Source organism: Hyperolius riggenbachi, chromosome 9, assembly GCF_040937935.1.
Source record: "Hyperolius riggenbachi isolate aHypRig1 chromosome 9, aHypRig1.pri, whole genome shotgun sequence".
NCBI classification, from domain to species: domain Eukaryota; kingdom Metazoa; phylum Chordata; class Amphibia; order Anura; family Hyperoliidae; genus Hyperolius; species Hyperolius riggenbachi.
Window position 1 is genome coordinate 188,144,872 of NC_090654.1, and position 25,258 is coordinate 188,170,129.

The 25,258-nt window shown below is 46.2% G+C and overlaps 1 protein-coding gene across 4 annotated transcripts in view; it reads right to left on the reverse strand.

The window, feature by feature from the left end:
• ADAMTS9 (ADAM metallopeptidase with thrombospondin type 1 motif 9) overlaps positions 1-25,258 on the reverse strand; it is a 421,594-nt gene that overhangs the window by 208,033 nt on the left and 188,303 nt on the right. For all 4 annotated transcript variants that reach the window (XM_068253803.1, XM_068253802.1, XM_068253804.1 and 1 more), the window contains 6 exons: positions 24,213-24,339; positions 23,078-23,288; positions 10,889-11,053; positions 5,694-5,858; positions 3,219-3,338; positions 2,271-2,360 (listed from right to left, as the gene is read on the reverse strand). In XM_068253803.1, the coding sequence (XP_068109904.1) occupies positions 2,271-2,360; positions 3,219-3,338; positions 5,694-5,858; positions 10,889-11,053; positions 23,078-23,288; positions 24,213-24,339 (878 nt within the window). The remainder of the gene's footprint in view (positions 1-2,270; positions 2,361-3,218; positions 3,339-5,693; positions 5,859-10,888; positions 11,054-23,077; positions 23,289-24,212; positions 24,340-25,258) is intronic.

A 25,258-nucleotide genomic window follows, 5' to 3' on the forward strand; every position in this document is an offset into this window, starting at 1 on the left:
CATATGATGCCCAAAGCCCACCCATAGCCAGCACCCAGTACAGGCATGGAGCCAAGTATCTGCACTCATGTCACACTCAGTACCTGCACCCAGCACCCACATGACATCCAGTACATGCACCCAGATCTCACATGGCACTAAGTACTAGCAATCAACACCCGCATGACACTCGATACCCACTCATAGCCAGAACCCACATGACACCCTGTACCCACACCCAGAACCCACATGGCGCCCAGCATCTGCATTTAGCACCCACATGACAACCAGTACCCCCTAGCCAGAAACGAGGGGGTGCAGGGGGAGGGGCATTGTGAGGCCCCTTTTATTCAATTTAAGCACCCCCCAACTTAAGGACACTCTGCACACCCTGCTCTTCTCTTTAACCACTTTATCCCCAGCGGTACGAATTTCTCCGTCCCTTTTTCCACCCTGTTACCACCAAGGGACGGAGACATCCGTACCTGACGTCGCTCCCGCCGCTGTCCACGCTCCCGCTCGCTTGTCCACCCGCCCCCGCGCTCGTGCATGCCGCTGCCCGCTTGCCCAGAGATCAATGAATGGGAAAAACCTTTCCCGTTCGTTGATCTAAGCCCCCCACAATGATCTGCTGCTTCTTTGAGAAACAGCGCGATCATTGTGAAAAAAAAAGTTGCCCAGCCTCCCTGAACTTCCTGTACGCTTGCAGGTCGCATAAACAAAAACTCACTGTGGCCATCTTGTGGCCAAATAGCAAAACTACACAAATACATTAGTTATATACAAATACATTAGTTATACATTAAAAATTAACTCATTACCTCCCACACTCCCCAATTTTTTTTTTTTTGTAATTAAAAAAAAAAAATACAATTAAAAAAAATACATAAATAGTTACCTTAGGGACTGAACTTTTAAAATATTTATGTCAAGAGGGTATAACACTGTTACTTTATAAACTATGGGCTTGTAATTAGGGATGGACGCAAAACTGGAAAAAATGCACCTTTATTTCCAAATAAAATATTGGCGCCAAACATTGTGATAGGGACATAATTTAAACGGTTTTCTAACCAGGACAAATGGGCAAATAAATGTCATGGGTTTTAATTACAGTAGTATGCATTATTTAAAAACTATAAAGGCCGAAAACTGAAAAATAATATTTTTTCCCCACATTTCTTCCTATTTTCCCATTAAAACACATTTAGAATAAAATAATTCTTGGCATAATGTCCCACCTAAAGAAAGCCTAATTGGTGGCGAAAAAAACAAGATATAGTTCATTTCATTGTGATAAGTAATGATGAAGTTATAGACGAATTAATGGAAGGAGCGCTGAAAGGTGAAAATTGCTCTGGTGCTCAAGGGGTAAAACCCCTCAGTGGTGAAGTGGTTAAAGGATACCTGAAGTGACATTTGACATGGTGAGATAGACATGGGTATGTACAGTGCCTAGCACACAAATAACTATGCTGTGTTCCTTTTTTTCTTTCTCTGCCTGAAAGAGTTAAATATCAGCGATGTAAGTGGCTGACTCAGTCCTGACTCAAACAGGAAGTGACTACAGTGTGACCCTCACTGATAAGAAATTCCCCTTTTTATCTCTTTCTTGCTCTCAGAAGCCATTTTCTGCTAGGAAAGTGTTTTATAGTTGGAGTTTCTTATCAGTGAGGGCCACACTGTATTCACTCCCTGTTTGAGTCAGGACTGAGTCAGCCACTTAAATACCTGATATATGGCAGGCAGCCAATCAGTGTGTCCATACAGCGATCACCCCTAATCTGTTACCCAAAATGATTAACAAGAACTATTTAGCGTGACAGAAATGTAAAGTGTATATGTAGCTTTTTTTGCGGGGCGGCATGCTCATGGTGGAAAACAGAAAGAAAAGATTATCCATTCAGTTGTATTAAAGAAAAAGCACACTGTCTCTTTTAGAGATCATCTGCCAAAAATAGACCAGGCACACTAACTTTCTAAACAAAGCTAAGAAAGGGGGAAGTAGGCTTGGGCTTGCATGGCAATTACACTACAATGTTCCTTTCATAAGGTCAAATCCATCCAGCAAGATTTAAACAACCACCACGCGACCCCTAGGGCAGTGCTCTGGTGAAACTGAGCAGGGAATCGGAAAGTAAGCCATTTTGTTTATGCAATAAAATCAAGGCATCGCTCAGCCATAAATGAGGGGAACTGACGCATTTCATGGTTTGTGGATATGAAGCAGAGCACAGCAAGCACATCCACGTAAGAGGAGACAGGTAGTAACATAAATGAAGCACACTTACTGGTGTCCAAGATCCAAAACTCCATTGCATCTTGCTGTGAACCACCTGTTTGGTCTCAGGAATGCCTGGGCACGCAACCGTTTCACAATCCTGTCAAACAAAGTTTACTGAGTTAGGAGGTCCCCATTCCATAATTAAAATGAACCTTTACTGAAGAAAGCAAACTTAATATTATTATTTCTTTAAAAAACAAACAAATCTGACATAAACCTAACAGTCCATAAAATAGCTCCTGCCGAGGCCTACAGACAACAAAAGAAACTGCTTGCTTCTGTGACACATCCATGATGGGACAGCAATATTATTTTTCTTCTATGGCACTAATCTTCTTCCCCAAGATGTGGGTCACGGCTATTGGGGAGGAGTTTGGGCAGAGGAAGGAATGGACAAGTAAGGCAATCTTCCTGTCTGCTACATATGTCCATTCCTGGCATAGGCATGAAGAAAGAGGGCGAGAAGGAGCAAGGCATTGGCTACATTTGTTTCAGCCTTCATGGATCCCAGGCATTGCTCATTAATGGGTGGAGCAGACATTGGGTACAGATGTGCAGCCTGATCTACAGGATATTAGGTCCTCACGCAGACAGAGGCACAGGGCTCCCTTAATTTTATTGCTCTCACAGAATGACCCTATAGGCCATATTAAAAACCGTCATCAGTACTGGATGGCCACTATCTTGAGTCCACACTGCATGGCTAAAGAAGCAGAGGAATTTGGCTGATGGGGTCAGGTGATTTGCTCTGTACATTATCTGCTGACAGCAAAGAGCTAGGATACAAACTTCCTATGTGCCGACAACAAGAAGTTAGAGTACCAATGTAGGAGCCAGCAGCCAGGTATTTTTAAAAAAAGAAATAACCCACAACCAAAGGTACAATATATGTACGTACCTCATTGTTTATACATCAGTGTAAGTAAAACAGCAGTGTACTGTGCATAGCTCTCACCTGGATGTCTGTAGGTCGTGTTGCTGCATTACATTCGCTGTCATCCACTACGGCTCCATAAGCACCGACAACGCATTTCACTGCTCTCATCTGGTAACCTGTGCCACATGCTGCTGTGCACTACAAGTGTAAAGTAATAGTAATGTAATAATCGGAAATTATGTATTTTAAAAATACGAAGTAAGTTCACTTTCAGCATCTTTGCAACAACAGTAACTGGGAAGAACAATTTCAACTTCAATTTCTGATTCATGATATCTGTATGCAAACTCACTCATTGTACAATACGACAGGAAATGGAACGTCCCTCTAATTCCTGTCTTATTACAAATGCACCAGTTTTATTTTCAACTTTCAATCTCTTTGTTTAATAGCATCTGCATATCTTGATGGCCCGGATTCTGTTAGGAATTGGACTCTTTACATTATGTTCAGAGCAGCTGCTGTTCATTGTAGCCCTCCTAGCTAATGGTGGCTGTGAAGGGACTTGAAGTCCAATGAAAGACTAAAGAAACTGACAGCAGGGCTACAGCTGACTAGTTAAGCCCTGCTCTGCATGTCTTACTGGCCAGAGCTGCTATTTACCATACTGTAAGGAAAACAGCTCATTATTTACTACAGGGTGGTGCACGAAAAACCGTCCAGTCTTCCTGCCACAAGCGTGACTGGCCAGTCCCTGAGCACCTGTGTGTGTACACCCCAGCTTCATTGAAACCTCTGTCACTTACAGTTGCTGCAATATGAGAGTGTTGTGAGGCGGTCTAAAGGGCTGCGGCAGCCCAATGCGCTGCATGCAGCCCCTTACTGCAAAACGTGCAAGTTAACAATGTCAGTGAAGCATACTTTTCATTGACTGCATGCTTTACTATATGCGATGCAACATGTAGGTAATGTGCAGTTCAACCTTTAGGTTCTTTTGCATTCCAATAGTTTTACCGGGACTGCAACGCCCACTGTAAACGTAGCCTTACAGTATTAGCGACAGAGCATTAGCACAGAAGTCAGGCAACAGGGATGGTTCATAAGGAAATGAAGATTTAAGCAATTGAAAATGTGCAGTCCCTTTAACTACCTGAAGTATGCCATTAGTAATGCAGGTCAGCTTGCTAACCTCCAGGTTGGAATTAAGCATGCTTCATTTGCTGATTCCCCAAGTAAATAAAAATTTCAAATAATGTAAGGCTTTCAGAACTGAATTTGATCTTTCTCTTTTAAATCGTTAATCTTAATATGGGGAATTATTGCAGAGACACCAACCAGATGATAAATCTCAGATGTAACCCAGGCACAAAGTACACAATAATCCAGTGGGAATATGCCAGTCCTTTTATGACAAGGTGACACGCTGTCACCTTCATGTGATAACTTCATTACCCAACAGATGCACATTCTTCTGCAAAGACAGTTTCCATGAACATTCTTATTTACTGAGCTGCCTCCTAAATATATAGCTAAAGAAGAACTCCACATACAAAGATATTGTTATGTATTTATATTATAATGATATTCTGCAGTTTTTCACAAAGTGCACTAAGCAAGCCATGTCACTCTCTGTTCCTCAGAGGAGCTCACTAAAGGCGAGCACACACATCCAATCTTGATTGGCTAGTTTTCCACTTCTATGTAGTATGAGAACTTGTCTATCAGACAGAGGCGCTTGGTGTAACTTTGACCATATGCTGTTGTGTACTCCCCCTTTTTATTGCCTGATGAAGCAGGATCACACCTGTGAAACGCGTTGCAACATTGTAATCGGAGTATGTCAATAAATTTGTTTTCTTGAATCTGACAGTTTATGTGTCTGCTTTAAGGAGGTAAGTCCACCACTGCCTCCAAAGCTATTTTACATTTTTTTTAGTGAATTTTACTCTTTTGGCATCTCTGTTCGCTGTATACTATACCAGTGTCCACACCGGGTGGAGGGGTGTTTTACCCCCTTCTTTCTTCTGATCTACAGAGAGCAACTTCTTAATCCTGAGTGGGGACAGGTCTAATCTCCCCACCTGCATTTACAGTGGTTGCCTTTGAGGTAACGCTAGTTTGTGAATATTACTTATCTACTCTACATTCACCAACTTTTACCAGTAGGTACTACACTATATTGGGCTCTCTGTGTCCTCTCCCCTTTGTAACTTATCTACACAATCTGTTTAAAGTATTAAAAAACTGTTAGCGTTCGGGCCCGTTTTCCACTTGCCTTGCAATTGTTTGTTGCTTTACCCTATTTTGCCGCAGGGTAACGCAATGACAATGTTGGGCCGTAAGTGCCCGATCGGGCCCGCGAGTGTATCCAACCATCTCCCAAGAGGTAATCACACAACTGACTACATAGCAACTGTGCACAATATTCAAAACTTTTCAGCTAATTTTGATAGTTTCTAAAAAAAGATACAAAGGCAAAGTGTTATATTTATTCACTGCCTAATTCAATAACATCTGTTTGAGTTCCCTTTAAAGGATAAATGAAAAACTTACCTGTCCCCATGGGCCAACTTGCCATGAAGCGCACTCTTGCTGCTGGCAAGTCTGAACCGAAATAGGCTTGGTATCTGGATCACAGACTCGGTCGTTTACTCGCGCTTCTCCAAACTGGCACCAAGTCTGCCGATGTTTGTGTCCCTTCCCACAAGTCACAAGACACTACCAGGAGAAAAATATGCATTATCATTAACTTCACACATGCATTTCTTTATTAAGTTCTTTATGTGTGTACTGGATAGGGATGGACGGAAATGCTGATTTCAGATTCTAACAAAATTGTTGGAAATGCTGATTTCCGATTCCAATTCAATTTCCACTTTCTGAAAAAGTATCTTTCAAATTCTGCAGTTTTACATTGTAATCCAATTTTCTGATTTCCGCATATTTCCGAAAATGTTTATTTTTTTCTTGTTAATTTGTCAACAAACTTAGTTAATTATAAAGATATTATGCGGAAACCGCATTTCCAAAAGGCAATGGTAAAATTTTGTATTCTCTGATTGATCTAAAATTACAGCAGTGATCCGATTTCCTTGGAAAAATTCTGCATTGGTCCAATGCTTCTGAGTCTTGTCATTGGTCTAAAATTTCCGAGTTGCGGTAGTGCTGAATTTCCGCAGAATTCTGATTTCCATATGCCGATTATTGTATAACGGTTTTTGTGGGGGTAATCCCATTTACAATCAGAAACTCGGAAATTGGAATTCCACAGAGATTTTTCGACCATCCCTAATACAGTAGTTCCTGTATTAGGGATGTATACTTACCTAGCCAAGTTGAAATTTCTTCTTGACAGCTTCTTATAGCCACTGCCACGAAAGCTGCAGCTCATCCAGGATCCCTTTCCCTTGGTTCCCTGATGATGCTATGCCCCTGCACCCTACCTACCCCCACACAACTCTCATCCAGGATCTCTGTCCCTTGGTTCCCTGATGATGCGATGCCCCTGCACCCTACCTACCCCCACACAACTCTCATCCAGGATCTCTGTCCCTTGGTTCCCTGATGATGCTATGCCCCTGCACCCTTCCTCCCCCCACACAACTCTCATCCAGGATCTCTGTCCATTGGTTCCCTGATGATGCTATGCCCCTGCACCCTACCTACCCCCACACAACTCTCATCCAGTATCTCTGTCCCTTGGTTCCCTGATGATGCTATGCCCCTGCACCCTACCTACCCCCACACAACCCTCATACAGGATCTCTGTCCCTTGGTTCCCTGATGATGCGATGCCCCTGCACCCTACCTACCCTCACACAACTCTCATCCAGGATCTCTGTCCCTTGGTTCCCTGATGATGCTATGCCCCTGCACCCTACCTTCCCCCATGCAACTCTTATCCAGGATCTCTGTCCCTTTCTTCTCAGATGATGCTATGCCCCTGCACCCTACCTACCCCCACACAACTCTCTTCCAGGATCTCTGTCTCTTGGTTCCCTGATGATGCAATGCCTCTGCACCCTACCTACCCCCACGCAACTCTCATCCAGGACCTCTGTCCTTTGGTTCCCTGATGATGCTATGCCCCTGCACCCTACCTCCCCCACCCACACAACTCTCATCCAGGATCCCTGTCCCTTGGTTCCCTGATGATGCTATGCTCCTGCACCCTACCTACCCCCACACAACTCTCATCCAGGATCTCTGTCCCTTGGTTCCCTGATGATGTGATGCCCCTGCACCCTACCTACCCCCATGCAACTCTCATCCAGGATCTCTGTCCCTTGGTTCCCTGATGATGCTATGCCCCTGCACCCTACCTACCGCCATGCAACTCTCATCCAGGATCTCTGTCCCTTGGTTCCCTGATGATGCTATGCCCCTGCACCCTACCTACCTACCCCCACACAACTCTCATACAGGATCTCTGTCCCTTGGTTCCCTGATGATGCGATGCCCCTGCACCCTACCTACCCCCACACAACTCTCATTCAGGATCTCTGTCCCTTGGTTCCCTGATGATGCTATGCCCCTGCACCCTACCTACCCCCACATAACTCTCATCCAGGATCTCTGTCTCTTGGTTCCCTGACGATGCAATGCCCCTGCACCCTACCTACTCCCACGCAACTCTCATCCAGGACCTCTGTCCCTTGGTTCCCTGATGATGCTATGCCCCTGCACCCTACCTCCCCCACCCACACAACTCTCATCCAGGATCCCTGTCCCTTGGTTCCCTGATGATGCTATGCCCCTGCACCCTACCTACCCCCACACAACTCTCATCCAGGATCTCTGTCCCTTGGTTCCCTGATGATGCGATGCCCCTGCACCCTACCTACCCCCACACAACTCTCATCCAGGATCTCTGTCCCTTGGTTCCCTGATGATGCTATGCCCCTGCACCCTACCTCCCCCCACCCACGCAATTCTTATCCAGGATCTCTGTCCCTTGGTTCCCTGATGATGCTATGCCCCTGCACCCTACCTCCCCCCACCCAACTCTTATCCAGGATCTCTGTCCCTTGGTTCCCTGATGATGCTATGCCCCTGCACCCTACCTCCCCCCACCCAACTCTTATCCAGGATATCTGTCCATTGGTTTCCTGATGATACTATGCCCCTGCACCCTACCTCCTCCCACCCAACTCTTATCCAGGATCTCTGTCCATTGGTTCCCTGATGATGCTATGCCCCTGCACCCTTCCTCCCCCCACACAACTCTCATCCAGGATCTCTGTCCATTGGTTCCCTGATGATGCTATGCCCCTGCACCCTACCTACCCCCACACAACTCTCATCCAGTATCTCTGTCCCTTGGTTCCCTGATGATGCTATGCCCCTGCACCCTACCTACCCCCACACAACCCTCATACAGGATCTCTGTCCCTTGGTTCCCTGATGATGCGATGCCCCTGCACCCTACCTACCCTCACACAACTCTCATCCAGGATCTCTGTCCCTTGGTTCCCTGATGATGCTATGCCCCTGCACCCTACCTTCCCCCATGCAACTCTTATCCAGGATCTTTGTCCCTTTCTTCTCAGATGATGCTATGCCCCTGCACCCTACCTACCCCCACACAACTCTCTTCCAGGATCTCTGTCTCTTGGTTCCCTGATGATGCAATGCCTCTGCACCCTACCTACCCCCACGCAACTCTCATCCAGGACCTCTGTCCTTTGGTTCCCTGATGATGCTATGCCCCTGCACCCTACCTCCCCCACCCACACAACTCTCATCCAGGATCCCTGTCCCTTGGTTCCCTGATGATGCTATGCTCCTGCACCCTACCTACCCCCACACAACTCTCATCCAGGATCTCTGTCCCTTGGTTCCCTGATGATGTGATGCCCCTGCACCCTACCTACCCCCATGCAACTCTCATCCAGGATCTCTGTCCCTTGGTTCCCTGATGATGCTATGCCCCTGCACCCTACCTACCGCCATGCAACTCTCATCCAGGATCTCTGTCCCTTGGTTCCCTGATGATGCTATGCCCCTGCACCCTACCTACCTACCCCCACACAACTCTCATACAGGATCTCTGTCCCTTGGTTCCCTGATGATGCGATGCCCCTGCACCCTACCTACCCCCACACAACTCTCATTCAGGATCTCTGTACCTTGGTTCCCTGATGATGCTATGCCCCTGCACCCTACCTACCCCCACATAACTCTCATCCAGGATCTCTGTCTCTTGGTTCCCTGACGATGCAATGCCCCTGCACCCTACCTACTCCCACGCAACTCTCATCCAGGACCTCTGTCCCTTGGTTCCCTGATGATGCTATGCCCCTGCACCCTACCTCCCCCACCCACACAACTCTCATCCAGGATCCCTGTCCCTTGGTTCCCTGATGATGCTATGCCCCTGCACCCTACCTACCCCCACACAACTCTCATCCAGGATCTCTGTCCCTTGGTTCCCTGATGATGCGATGCCCCTGCACCCTACCTACCCCCACACAACTCTCATCCAGGATCTCTGTCCCTTGGTTCCCTGATGATGCTATGCCCCTGCACCCTACCTCCCCCCACCCACGCAATTCTTATCCAGGATCTCTGTCCCTTGGTTCCCTGATGATGCTATGCCCCTGCACCCTACCTCCCCCCACCCAACTCTTATCCAGGATCTCTGTCCCTTGGTTCCCTGATGATGCTATGCCCCTGCACCCTACCTCCCCCCACCCAACTCTTATCCAGGATATCTGTCCATTGGTTTCCTGATGATACTATGCCCCTGCACCCTACCTCCTCCCACCCAACTCTTATCCAGGATCTCTGTCCATTGGTTCCCTGATGATACTATGCCCTTGCACCCTACCTCCCCCCACCCAACTCTTATCCAGGATCTCTGTCCCTTGGTTCCCTGATGATGCTATGCCCCTGCACCCTACCTCCCCCCACACAACTCTTATCCAGGATCTCTGTCCATTGGTTCCCTGATGATACTATGCTCCCTGCACCCTACCTCCCCCCACACAACTCTTATCCAGGATCTCTGTCCCTTGGTTCCCTGATGATGCTATGCCCCTGCACCCTACCTACCCCCACACAACTCTTATCCAGGATCTCTGTCCCTTGGTTCCCTGATGATGCTATGCCCCTGCACCCTACCTCCCCCCACACAACTCTTATCCAGGATCTCTGTCCATTGGTTCCCTGATGATACTATGCTTCCACACTCTTCCTCCCCCCCCCGTGCGACTGGCTCATCTGCATATGAAGTGGTGCAAAGCAAGGGAATGCTGGTACAGTCTTGCATGCCTTACGTTCCAAATGTTGTGATGACATTTCTCATATGCGGAACTTTGGAAATACTTAGAAAACAGAGGGGGATACAAAGCAGGCCCCTCTAAAGTAAGGGTGTTAGGACATGGCTCATCATTCCCTCTCCATAGAGCAGTACACGCTGCTGGGCTATAGCCAAAAAGCTTGTCTGTACAGAACTTGTGCCCCAAAATGTCACTCTATCAACTGAGCACAGTTTCTTTCACATGTGTATGAGGCTTTAGTAAGAGTAAGCTCTAGTGCACGACATTGGTGCAGACCCTCTCATATGATCAGCATAGTGGCCCCACTCTGACTGTGTCCTATTCATGAGCAGTGTGACATGCATAACATGTTCCCTTTAACTTTCATTTATGACTAGGGACAGTAAAGGTTTTTACTCTACTTGGAGGAAACTAATTTTGAGATATGTTTGTGTCCCCCACTGCCTTGTAATGAATTGTTTCACTTACATCAGACCAGTCACCTGTCTTCCACTGCGGACACTGGACATCGCTGCACCGCTGCTCTGTAATCTTTTCCTGTTGACCACATTTAGAATCATCAAGGACTTCACCGAATGAATTCATGCACTTGGCTCTCCGCCTTCTGGTCCCAGTGCCGCAGCTCTTAGAGCACTGTGCAGGGAAACATAGAAAGCAAGGCATCAGTCATGACAGCAGAGTAAAGGTATGTATTAAGAGGAACTATAGTGAAAATAATGTAATGAATACAATTGCTTTTTTTTTTTTTTTTTATAATATTAATTTATAGATTAATTAATCAGAGTTTGCCCATTATAAAATCTTTCCTTTCCCTGATTTATGTTCAGAAATGTATCAGTTAGTGACATCTTTACTACTGGCAAGTGATGCCTGTGCATAGAACTCTCAGTAAACAAACACTCCACAAAGGGAGATATTCCTTGCTTGGCAGTTGGAAAAAGCCGTTATTTCCCAGAATACAACAAGGTTATAAAGTAAACTGTCAGGACCATGATCCCGACATGTAGGAGGAGTTTCACTACAGTATCAGCCACACAGACCACTTGATCTATTCAAGAAAAGGTAAATATTTCTCACTGGAAAGGAGGTATCAGCTATTGATTGGGATGAAGTTCAATGCAAGGTTGAAGTTCCTCTTTAAGTGGACCTCCCTAACTGTGGCAGCTAAGCATTGTCTCATTTCAGCATCACCACCAAGCTGTCAACTGTAAAGCCCAAATGTCAGCAAAACCCAACAATTACTGTACTATTAAAACAGGCCGAATACCAACCCAAAGCTCTGATTTATCTGAAACTCTAACTTCCCCTGGGATTAATCTTATTTCCCACTACAAAGCCTAATTGACCTAATAGCCTCATTTTATCTCCTCCCCCATTTGGTGACTATTTTTTTTTGTATACTTATCCTCCATTAAACCAAAAAGAATCATGGGGCAGTGCTTGGAACTTTATTCATTGCAACAGAGTGGTCTGTGAGCTGAGATAAACAGTTATTAGGACCAATGCAAGGAGGGAAACTGCCTGTGCTAGTAGCTGCATCCACCCTCTGCACAACCTAGACTGAATCAGCACAAATGGTGAGACAAACATATACAGAAACACTATTTCACTGTGCAGTCAGCAGTAATTAACGGTGAGTTTAAATTGTACGTCTCTGTAACTATGACACATGTACTCTGTCTGTAGTACAGAATGCTTAGAAATGACCTTCTTGCTGCATGGGAACTGGCTGCACAGAACAGAAGTTCTTGTTACTCTAGTCCAGAGGTGCCCACACTTTTTCGCCTTGTGAGCTACTTTAAAAAATTAGCAAGTCAAAATGATCTACCTATGTACAATTCAATTTTAGAAGCACACTTGTATATACAGAATGGAAAATGTAGTGGAGTCGGGATCTACCATGAAGGCCTTCGCAATCTACCGGTAGATCGCGATCTACCTAATGGGCACCCCTGCTCTAGTCTATACAACATACTATTGAAGCGACTGGTAAAAAAGCCTATGGCACTAGGTACACTCTGAAACTGAAAAATTAATGAATTTCATATGTATATACATGTTTATATATTACAGTATATTTGTGCTTATATGTGACTCCACAGAGAAATTTACACAAGACTAGTCAGTCATGCAACTGCTCATCTTGTCCCATTCCGAAAGTGAGGCTCAGTCACCTCGCTGGGCATCAACTGAAGAAGGCTGAGTGGTCATAATATATTTTCTAAAACATTTCTTTGCTGCAATTTGTGCTTTCGAAGTTTTCATTAACCTGTGACTACGTGCGCCCCTCAGGGGCGGCCCTACCATGAAGTCACGTGATTCAGGGCAGCAGACTCTAGGGGGCAGCATTAACTCAACTCAGCTGCTCTTTGTCAGTCTCCCGCGCGCGCACACACACACACACACAAACACACACACACGGGTCCAGTTAAAAATGGCGTGGGATAAATCATGGCGCATGGAGACGCCAATAAAGTTATTTAAAACGATATGTATCGCTATTTAATCAAAGCGCATCCCTCCTACCTGTAGTGAACCCACCATAGAGCCGGCAGACTTTTCAAGATGATTAGCTCAGGCAAGTAAGTGCCTGCAGCAGCGATGATTGCAGAGGCAGGACTGTGCGCTGAGAGCCCCATAGTTCCGGTGCTGTTACCACTCCGCTGCCTGACCAAAAATCTTGGAGCACAGTGCAAGCTGGTCAGGCAGAGGAGCGGTAACAGCTCCGGAACTATGGGGCTCTCAGCGCACAGTCCTGCCCCTGCAATCATCGCGGCTGCAGGCACTTGCCTGAGCCGATCATCCTGAAAAGTCTGCCGGCTCTATGGTGGGTTCACTACAGGCAGGAGGGGTGCGCTTTGATTAAAACGGTAAATAGTGTTTTAAATAACCTGCACCATTTTTTAACCATTAAAATGCTAAATAGCGTTTAATAATGTAACTGAATGTGTTGCCTTTATTGTACCTGCGGTGCTGTGCGCCATTATTATCTGCTCCACACACACACACACACACACATACACACACACACGTTTGCTTAAGGCAGCAAGAAATCTAGAACCTGCCCTGGCACCCCAGCTTTCGCTCTTTGGTATAATGACAGGTGCACTTCAGTTCTGTATGGTGTTGCTAGTGACCAGCACAATGTTGTTCTGTCACTAGCTGAGACATTGCTTACAGTTAGCTGCTACAGACACACATGGAACAGACTGCCTCAGACTGCTCCACTGCTACTAATGTCATTCACTATAACGTTAAAAGCATTCCCGTGATTCCCTGCTTGATTTGTCGCATGCGAGGGAAATCACCCATGAACAGCATAGGACTAACCTTCAGCCTTACTAAATGTTAGAAGACATAACATTAAAAAAAAAATATTATTACAATCACTGCTAGTAGATAAAGGCTGTAGCTATACTCTGTGTACTGGCTGCTTGTTTTTGCTTCCTTTCAGCTATTATTCTGCGCATACTGTAGAAGGAAATTATTATTTGTATCCATCTTTGCAACTTTATTATTTAAAAGCTAAACTCCAGTGAATTAGTTTAGAAAAACATAATCTGGGTATCATGAATTACCGGTAGTAAATACATGATTAACCACTTCCCGACCGCCGTATGTACAATTGGCGGCCGGGAAGTGCACCCCGCAAGGACCGCCGTATTGACAATTGGCGGCGGTCCTTGTAGGGGCATGGGCGGAGCGATCGCGTCATCAGTGACGCGATCCTCCGCCTCCGCCTGGCGCCGCTCACCCGCCGCAACATCCCGCCGGCCATACGGAAGCGCCGGCGGGATGTTAACCCCGCGATCGCCGCATACAAAGTGTATAATACACTTTGTAATGTTTACAAAGTGTATTATACAGGCTGCCTCCTGCCCTGGTGGTCCCAGTGTCCGAGGGACCACCAGGGCAGGCTGCAGCCACCCTAGTCTGCACCAAGCACACTGATTTCCCCCCCCCCCCCCCTGCCCCAGATCGCCCACAGCACCCATCAGACCCCCCCCTGCCCACCCCCCAGACCCCTGTTTGCACCCAATCACCCCCCTAATCACCCATCAATCACTCCCTGTCACTATCTGTCAACGCTATTTTTTTTTTTATCCCCCACCCTGCTCCCTGCCCCCTCCTGATCACCCCCCACCCCTCAGATTCTCCCCAGACCCCCCCCCCAGACCACCCCCCCTGTTTACTGTATGCATCTATCCCCCTGATCACCTGTCAATCACCTGTCAATCACCTGTCAATCACCTGTCAATCACCCATCAATCACCCATCAATCACCCCCTGTCACTGCCACCCATCAGCCAGCCCCTAACCTGCCCCTTGCGGGCAATCTGATCACCCCCCCACACCAATAGATCGCCCGCAGATCCGACATCAGATCACCTCCCAAATCCATTGTTTACATCTATTCTCTCCTCTAAACACACACTAATTACCCATCAATCACCCATCAATCACCCCCTATCACCACCTGTCACTTTTACCTATCAGATCAGACCCTAATCTGCCCCTTGCGGGCACCCAATCACCCGCCCACACGCTCAGATTGCCCTCTGACCCCCCCTTATCAATTCACCAGTGCATTAATTACATCTGTTCTTCCCTGTAATAACCCACTGATCACCTGTCAATCACCTGCCAATCACCTATCACCCATCAATCACCCCCTGTCACTGCCACCCATCAATCAGCCCCTAACCTGCCCCTTGCGGGCAATCTGATCACCCACCCACACCATTAGATCGCCCGCAAACCCGCCGTCAGATTACCTCCCAAATGTATTGTTTACATCTGTTATCTTCTCTAAACACCCACTAATTACCCATCAATCACCCATCAATCACCCCCTATCACCACCTGTCACTGTTACCTATCAGATCAGACCCTAATCTGCCCCTTGCGGGCACCCAATCACCCGCCCACACGCTCAGATTGCCCTCAGACCCCCCCCTTATCAATTCGCCAGTGCATTAATTACATCTGTCCTTCCCTGTAATAACCCACTGACCACCTGTCAATCACCTGCCAATCACCTATCACCCATCAATCACCCCGTCACTGCCACCCAACAATCAGCCCCTAACCTGCCCCTTGCGGGCAATCTGATCACCCACCCACACCAATAGATCGCCCGCAGATCCGACATCAGATCACCACCCAAGCGCAGCGTTTACATCTATTCTCTCCTCTAAACACCCACTAATTACCCATCAATCACCCCCTATCACCACCTGTCACTGTTACCCATCAGATCAGACCCTAATCTGCCCCTTGCGGGCACCCAATCGCCCGCCTACACGCTCAGATTGCCCTCAGACCCCCCCTTATCAATTCGCCAGTGCAATATTTACATCTGTTCTCCCCTGTAATAACCCACTGATTACCTGTCAATCACCTATCAATCACCCATCAATCACCCCCTGTCACTGCCACCCATCAATCACCCCCTGTCACTTCCACCCATCAATCACCCGCTGTCACTGCCACCCATCAATCAGCCCCTAACCTGCCCCTTGCGGGCAAACTGATCACCCACCCACACCAATAGATCGCCCGCAGATCCGACATCAGATCACCACCCAAGCGCAGTGTTTCCATCTATTCTCTACCCTAAACACCCACTAATTACCCATCAATCACCCCCTGTCACTGCTACCTATCAGATTAGACCCCTATCTGCCCCTAGGGCACTCAATCACCCGCCCACACCCTCAGAATGCCCTCAGACCCCAGCCCTGATCACCTCGCCAGTGCATTGCTTGCATCTATTCCCCCCTCTAATCACACCTTGAGACACCCATCAATCACCTCCTGTCACCCCCTAGCACACCTACCCATCAGATCAGGCCCCAATTTGCCCCGTGTGGGCTCCTGATCACTCGGCCAATCCCTCAGATCCCCCTCAGACCCCCTTCCGATCACCTCCCCAGTGCATTGATTGCATCTATTTTCCCCTCTAACCACCCCCTGAGACACCCATCAATCACCTCCTGTCACCCCCCTAGCACTCCTATCCATCAGATCAGGCCCAATACAACCTGTCATCTAAAAGGCCACCCTGCTTATGACCGGTTCCACAAAATTCGCCCCCTCATAGACCACCTGTCATCAAAATTTGCAGATGCTTATACCCCTGAACAGTCATTTTGAGACATTTGGTTTCCAGACTACTCACGGTTTTGGGCCTGTAAAATGCCAGGGCGGTATAGGAACCCCACAAGTGACCCTATTTTAGAAAAAAAGACACCCCAAGGTATTCTGTTAGGTGTATGACGAGTTCATAGAAGATTTTATTTTTGTCAAAAGTTAGCGGAAATTAATTTTTATTGTTTTTTTTTCACAAAGTGTCATTTTTCACTAACTTGTGACAAAAAATAAAATCTTCTATGAACTCGCCATACACCTAACGGAATACCTTGGGGTGTCTTCTTTCTAAAATGGGGTCACTTGTGGGGTTCCTATACTGCCCTGGCATTTTAGGGGCCCTAAACCGCGAGGAGTAGTCTAGAAAACAAATGCTTCAAAATGACCTGTGAATAGGACGTTGGGCCCCTTAGCGCACCTAGGCTGCAAAAAATTGTCACACATGTGGTACCGCTGTACTCAGGAAAAGTAGTATAATGTGTTTTGGGGTGTATTTTTACACATACCCATGCTGGATGGGAGAAATTTCTATGTAAATGGACAATTGTGTGTAAAAAAATCAAACAATTGTCATTTACAGAGATATTTCTCCCACTTAGCATGGGTATGTGTTAAAATACACCCCAAAACGCATTATACTACTTCTCCTGAGTACGGCGGTACCACATGTGTGACACTTTTTTACACCCTAAGTACGCTAAGGGGCCCAAAGTCCAATGAGTACCTTTAGGATTTCACAGGTCATTTTGCGACATTTGGTTTCAAGACTACTCCTCACGGTTTAGGGCCCCTAAAATGCCAGGGCAGTATAGGAACCCCACAAATGACCCCATTCTAGAAAGAAGACACCCAAAGGTATTCCGTACGGAGTATGGTGAGTTCATAGAAGATTTTATTTTTTGTCACAAGTTAGCGGAAAATGACACTTTGTGAAAAAAAACTATTAAAATCAATTTCCGCTAACTTGTGACAAAAAAATAAAAACTTCTATGAACTCACCATACTCCTAACGGAATACCTTGGGGTGTCTTCTTTCTAAAATGGGGTCATTAGTGGGGTTCCTATACTGCCCTGGCATTTTAGGGGCCCTAAACCGTGAGGAGTAGTCTTGAAACAAAAATGACCTGTGAAATCCTAAAGGTACTCATTGCACTTTGGGCCCCTTAGTGCAGTTAGGGTGCAAAAAAGTGCCACACATGTGGTATCGCCGTACTCGGGAGAAGTAGTATAATGTGTTTTGGGGTGTATTTTTACACATACCCATGCTGGGTGGGAGAAATACCTCTGTAAATGACAATCTTTTGATTTTTTTACACACAATTGTCCATTTACAGAGGTATTTCTCCCACCCAGCATGGGTATGTGTAAAAATACACCCCAAAACACATTGTACTACTTCTCCTGAGTACGGCGATACCACATGTGTGGCACTTTTTTGCACCCTAACTGCGCTAAAGGGCCCAAAGTCCAATGAGTACCTTTAGAATTTCACAGGTCATTTTGAGAAATTTCGTTTCAAGACTACTCCTCACGGTTTAGGGCCCCTAAAATGCCAGGGCAGTATAGGAACCCCACAAATGACCCCATTTTAGAAAGAAGACACCCCAAGGTATTCCGTTAGGAGTATGGTGAGTTCATAGAAGATTTTATTTTTTGTCAAAAGTTAGTGGAAAATGACACTTTGTGAAAAAACACAATTAAAATCAATTTCCGCTAACTTTTGACAAAAAAATAAAATCTTCTATGAACTCACTATACTCCTAACGGAATACCTTGGGGTGTCTTCTTTCTAAAATGGGGTCATTTGTGGGGTTCCTATACTGCCCTGGCATTTTAGGGGCCCTAAACCGTGAGGAGTAGTCTTGAAACGAAATTTCTCAAAATGACCTGTGAAATTCTAAAGGTACTCATTGGACTTTGGGCCCTTTAGCGCAGTTAGGGTGCAAAAAAGTGCCACACATGTGGTATCGCCGTACTCAGGAGAAGTAGTATAATGTGTTTTGTGGTGTATTTTTACACATACCCATGCTGAGTGGGAGAAAGATCTCTGTAAATGGACAATTGTGTGTAAAAAAAATTAACAAATTGTCATTTACAGAGATATTTCTCCCACCCAGCATGGGTATGTGTAAAAATACACCCCAAAACACATTATACTACTTCTCCTGAGTACGGCAATACCACATGTGTGGCACTTTTTTGCACCCTAACTGCGCTAAGGGGTCCAAAGTCCAATGAGCACCTTCAGGCTTTACAGGGGTGCTTACAATTTAGCACCCCCAAAATGTCAGGACAGTAAACACACCCCACAAATGACCCCATTTTGGAAAGTAGACACTTCAAGGTATTCAGAGAGGAGCATGGTGAGTCCGTGGCAGATTTCATTTTTTTTTGTCGCAAGTTAGAAGAAATGGAAACTTTTTTTTTTTTTTTTTTTTTTTCACAAAGTGTCATTTTCCGCTTACTTGTGACAAAAAATAATATCTTCTATGAACTCACTATGCCTCTCAGTGAATACTTTGGGATGTCTTCTTTCCAAAATGGGGTCATTTGGGGGGTATTTATACTATCCTGGAATTCTAGCCCCTCATGAAACATGACAGAGGGTCAGAAAAGTCAGAGATGCTTGAAAATGGGAAAATTCACTTTTTGCACCATAGTTTGTAAACGCTATAACTTTTACCCAAACCAATAAATATACACTGAATGGGTTTTTTTTTATCAAAAACATGTTTGTCCACATTTTTCGCGCTGCATGTATACAGAAATTTTACTTTATTTGAAAACTGTCAGCACAGAAAGTTAAAAAAATCATTTTTTTGCCAAAATTCATGTCTTTTTTGCTGAATATAATAAAAAGTAAAAATCGCAGGAGCAATCAAATAGCACTAAAAGAAAGCTTTATTAGTGACAAGAAAAGGAGCCAAAATTCATTTAGGTGGTAGGTTGTATGAGCGAGCAATAAACCGTGAAAGCTGCAGTGGTCTGAATGGAAAAAAAGTGGCCGGTCCTTAAGGGGTAGAAAGCCCTAGGTCCTCAAGTGGTTAAATACAGTATATTTACTGTGCATGTGGAGCTTATAGTACTGTGTAATGGGGCTTTAAAGTACACTTGAAGTGAAAGGGATATGGAGAATGACATACTGTATTTAGTTTCTTTTAAACAATTCCCATTACCTGGTCCTGCAGATCCACTGCCTCTAATACTTTTAGCCATAGACCCTGAACAAGCATGCAGAACAGATGTTTGACTAAGGGCTAGTTCACAATGGACAGTTGTGTTGCAGATTAATTCTGCATGTCAAGTTACTGCCTATACACTTCTATGGGTCTGTTCACAATACTGCATTGTAACAAATCGTTTAATTCCAACTCGCTGCATGCAGGCTTTGTAATAAAATCTATGTTCAACAGGGCCGGTTCTAGACTTTTTGACTTGTGAGGATGTGCCACCCCCCCCCCTCCCCCCCCTGTGGTCACACAGCACCCGACAATTTACTGTCCTTTATTTAATGTTCTCACATGACATGCTGCAGCACCACACAATAGCACACTGGCTGGCTGTAAGTCTGTGAGTTTTGCTTCTCCTCTTACTCTGACTGCATGCTGTTAGTGTAATCACAGTGCGAAATTGCTGCCCCTGTAATCTCTGCGCCTGATGCAAATGATTCACCTTGCTTCATGAGAGAACCGGCCCTGATGTTCAATCGACATTGCTGTTCACTCTCATTATAACATGCGCATTATGCAATAGATCACTGGGAATCCAGCCTGAGGCTAGGTTCACAGAGGTCAGTTGCATAACATGTTATAATGAGTGTGAACTGCAATGGAGACTGGACATAGATTTTAATACAAAGCCTGCATGCAGCGAATTAGAATAATGCGATCAGTTACAATGCATTACTGTGAACACACCCATAGAATTATATGAGCAGTGAGCTGTAATGCAGAATTATTCTGCAACATAATTGACCACAGTGAACAGGGCCTTAAAGAGGAACTGTAACGACAAAACGGCCCCTGGGGGGTACTCACCTCGGGTGGGGGAAGCCTCAGGATCCTAATGAGGCTTCCCACGCCGTCCTGCGTCCCTCGGGGGTCTCGCTGTAGCCCTCCGTACAGCCGTGACGCAATATTTACCTTCCTGGCTCCTGCGCAGGCGCTCTGATGCCTCTCGGCGCCGAAGTAGGCGGAAATACCCGATCACCGTCGGGTCTGCTCTACTGCGCAGGCGCAAGTTTCCGGCGCCTGCGCAGTAGAGCGGACCCGACGGAGATCGGGTATTTCCGTCTATTTCCGTGCAGAAAGTCGCCACAGCGCCCCCGCTGGAGCCAGCAAAGGTAAATATTGAACTGACAGTCGGCACAGTCGCCGGCTGTTCGGAGGGCTGCGGCGAGACCCCCGTGGGACAGAGGACGGCGTGGGAAGCCTCATTAGGATCCGGAGGCTTCCCCCACCCGAGGTGAGTACCCCCCAGGGTATCTTTTTAATGTTACAGAGTCTCTTTAAAGAGATCCTGTAAGGTAAAAAGTGTGTCTATGGGGTACTTACCTCGGGAGAGGGAAGCTTTTGGATCCTAATGAGGCTTCCCCCGTCCTCCTGTGTTGCCCCAATCCAGCGCTGGCACCCCTCCCTCACCCCGTAAAGCAGCCAGGAAGAAGGATTCTCCCTTCCACCTGAAACACCTGCGCCTGTGCAGTATTGAAAACCAAATCAGGCTCGGCTATTTCCGCCAAAGCCTGAGGGGGAAATTGGTACTGCGCTTGCGCTGGATCTCAAAGGTAAATATTGCCATCTGCTGCTGATTGAGGGAGCCAGTGCTGGATGAGTGCTGCACAGGAGGAAGGGGGAAGCCCCTCATTAGGATCCAGAGGCTCCCCCCTCCCTATGTAGGTACCCCTCGGGGGAACTTTTTTTTTATTACAACAACAACAACAACAACAACAAATAACATTTGTAAAGCGCTTTTCTCCCGTGGGACTCAAAGCGCATAAGCATGGCTCCGACCATCGTGGTACAGGGGAAGAATTTTATAAATCTGGAAATGCCAGGCTAAACAGGTGGCTTTTCAGTCTGGATTTGAATAGCTCCAGGGATGGTGCTGTCTTTACTGGGTGTGGTAGGGAGTTCCAAAGGGTAGGGGCAGCATGACAGAAGGCTCTGTCTCCAGATTTTTTGAGGTGCACTCTGGGAGTGACCAAGTTTATAGAACTTGCTGATCTGAGGTTGTGAGAGGTGTGGTGCAGCTTCAGCAAGTCCTTCATGTATCCAGGGCCCAGATTGTGCAGGGATTTGAATGTCAGCAGTCCAATCTTGAAGAGTATTCTCCATTCTACTGGTAGCCAGTGCAGTGAGCGAAGGATCGGTGTAATGTGACAGTGGCGAGGCTGGTTTGTTAGCAATCTGGCAGCAGCATTCTGCACTAATTGCAGGCGACGCAAGTCTTTTTTGGGGAGGCCAGCATAAAGGGCATTGCAGTAGTCCAGCCGTGATGTGATGAAGGCGTGGACTAGGGTTTGAAGATCCTCTGGGGGAATCAGATGTTTAATCTTTGCAATGTTCTTCAGATGAAAGAAGGAAGATTTAACTACAGATGAAATTTGGTTTCTGAAACTCAATTCCCCATCGATTAGTACGCCAAGGCTGCGCACAAGGTTGGAGCTGTTTATGTCTGAATTCCCAATCCTGATTGGTGTTGCTTTAGGATAGAGCTGTTTTGATGGCGAGCACTGGCTTTGGACAAACAGGACCTCAGTTTTGTCAGCATTCAGTTTCAACCAGTTATCATTCATCCATGCCTGAAGCTCAGCTAAGCAAGAGTTTATTTTTGGGGTAGGGTCTGTTCCACCAGGTTTGAAGGACAGGTATAGCTGTGTGTCATCGGCGTAGCAGTGGTACGTCAGGCCATGTCGTTGGATAAGTGTACCGAGTGGCAACATGTAGATTGCAAACAGCAGAGGGGATAGGATTGATCCTTGTGGCACTCCGCATTGTAGAGGTGCAGGTTTGGACATTATAGGTCCTAGGGATACTCTCTGTGTTCTGTCAGTCAGGATTTCTTTCTGGCCTTAGGAGCCCTACTCCTGGCTTAAGCATTGTGCTGGGCTGCTGGCACTTGATTTGGCCTGAGGAAATGGGCAGTAACCCACGAAACGCGTTGCCAGCGCTTTTTTGCACTTTAGGGTACGTTTTTCACCCTTCACTCCATCCACCAGCTGCATGCTTGTTCCAGGTGTGTGATTCAGACACTGCGTGTTTTGTTTCTTTCCATTTTTTAACCTTTCCTTCACTACTATTCCCTTTCTTTTAATTCTGCTCTTGCAGCCACCCCTTAATAACTTATTGCAAAACACCATGTAAGCTTTTTTTTTTTCTTTTTTTAAAAAAAAAAAAAAAAGAGGAGGAAAAGGCATGATAGTAATAATAAATGTGAAAAGCTTGAATAACAAAGGAAGTCTATTCTGCAATATGTTTATCACTGGATGTTGTGTCAATCAGTACTTACTTCTGACCAAGCGGAGTAGGTCCATACACCAGAGCTGCAGTCCATGTAGCATTTCTCTTTGCTGCTGGGCTTCTGCATGCCATTGCAAAACCTATCATCCACCTTCTCCATCCTCGCCTCCGACATGGTGTATTTGGTGCAGTAAACATCAAGAGTTCGGTATCCAGGGCCACACTGTGTGCTGCATTCACTCTTCCTGGTCACGTGCCACCTACAAATAATTAAGTTAGTACAGACATAAGTAATCAACAAGCGCTAAGCATTGCAGGATTTACTGTTAGGCTATTTATTATTAGGCACAGCAGCCCTCTGCCTACAGGAACAGTCTATGGATAATTATAATACAGTGGACCTGCCAGAAAAATGATATAGTATATATTACAGTATGTTACATGCTTCATTTTAAAAGTTTCAAAGTGAAAAGTTCCCACGCATGCAGATAACACGCAAAATCACCGGGTGAAATGCACACTCGGCATAAACCGCAAATCACGATTGCAGCACACTAAATCACAGTGGCGATTTTCAGTGTGGAAGGGTCCTAAAGCTGATGTTTCAATGCTTTACCTTAGGCCTCGTTCACATCTGCTGCGCTGAAAAACGTGTTAAAGCGCATGGTAAAAAACGCATGCGCTTGTGCGCGCTTTAGTCCGCGTTTCTGTGCGTTGCGCTGCGCTTCTTTAAAGCACGTTTTGTTTACAGTAGCAGCAGCAGTTGTCAATAAAACTTTGTTTTTGTATGTAAATGTATTTTTTTCTCCAATTAGGGGTAAAAAACGCATGCGCTTCTATGCGCTTGTACGCGCTTCTATGCGCTAAAAAAGCGGACCCATTCACTTGCATTGCTGTGCGCTTTACAGCTCAACGCACAGAAATGCCTGCAACACTACGTTTCTGTAACGCTGCTCAGCGCAGCGCATAGATGTGAACCAGCTACATTTAGTTACATGGAAAAATCAATACCTTGCTGAACGCACAGGGCAGTGCGCTGTGGAAAGCGCACAGAAATGGCCCTGATGTGAACGAGAACTAATATTTCTTATACCAGAAGTAGTGCAGATGGGTGGGCTTACAGTGGTAATTGCTGTGAGCTTACAGTCTCATGCAGAACTTCACATATCTTATTCCACATTTACCTCAATTCACAGTCAGTGTTACAGGGCTCAGCTGTCAGCTCAGGCTGGGGTATCCGGTCACATCTTTGGTCTGAGACCACTAATTGGTCCGAGTCCCTGGTGCAAATGGGTTTCATTTTCCTTTCACCTGCAGACGGAATTGTAAAATCAATCATAAGGTTTAACATAATGTGGTTCTGTGTCTTTTTCTATACTGTACATTAACAAGACATCAGTTGGAACAGAACTTCAGACATTCCCATTCTACCTACGCATATACAAAAAATAAACAACATACTTGTATTTAATCAGAAATATAATATGTATGTGATCAGTATGCTACAGAATTTCTTAGCATAGGTGCCCCGATCCCTCTGACTAAAGCCTCGTCGCCAGAACCGGGACAAGGTCCTCCAGCACCCAAGGCTGAGGCACTAAATTGCGCCCCTCCGTCCCTCCCACCCCAGCCGTCACACACTGATTGCTATTAGAATAAGAGGCACCCCAGGGTTCCCAACCCCCCAACACCTTAATCTCTAGTTATCTGGCTTGCAGTCCCTGCCATGTATTCCCTTTTATTATTTTTCTCTGCTTCAAACACAATAGGGGAATGATAGCTGAGTGAGTTGTGCGTCCCTTCCTACACTGCGCCCTGAGGCTGGAGCCTCTCTCGCCTCTGCCTCAGCCCGGCCTCGTACTTACGTTAGATGAAATTCAGCTGAGGAGTGGGTACAGCAGCCCCTGATACCATCTGGCATCTTGGATAGCGATTAGCCTGGCGGATTGATCTGGCCGAATGCTGGCCGAGAGCACTGTTCTCTCCCCTCACCCCCGCATGGTACAACTCCCGCGCTGAGGGGAACAGTTTGTTAACCGCTTTAATGGTAACCCCGAGTCTGACACGTGGTAGCCTCTAGGAGGAGCATTGAGTGCAGCGGGTGTTTCAACTCACCTTCCCCAGACTCCAGATGCTGGCAGCAATTCTTCTTCCGGTCCTTGGAGGCTCTGGATCCCTCTGGTGAGATTGCCGTCTGTCTGCATGATGACAGGCGGCAATCTTACTATAG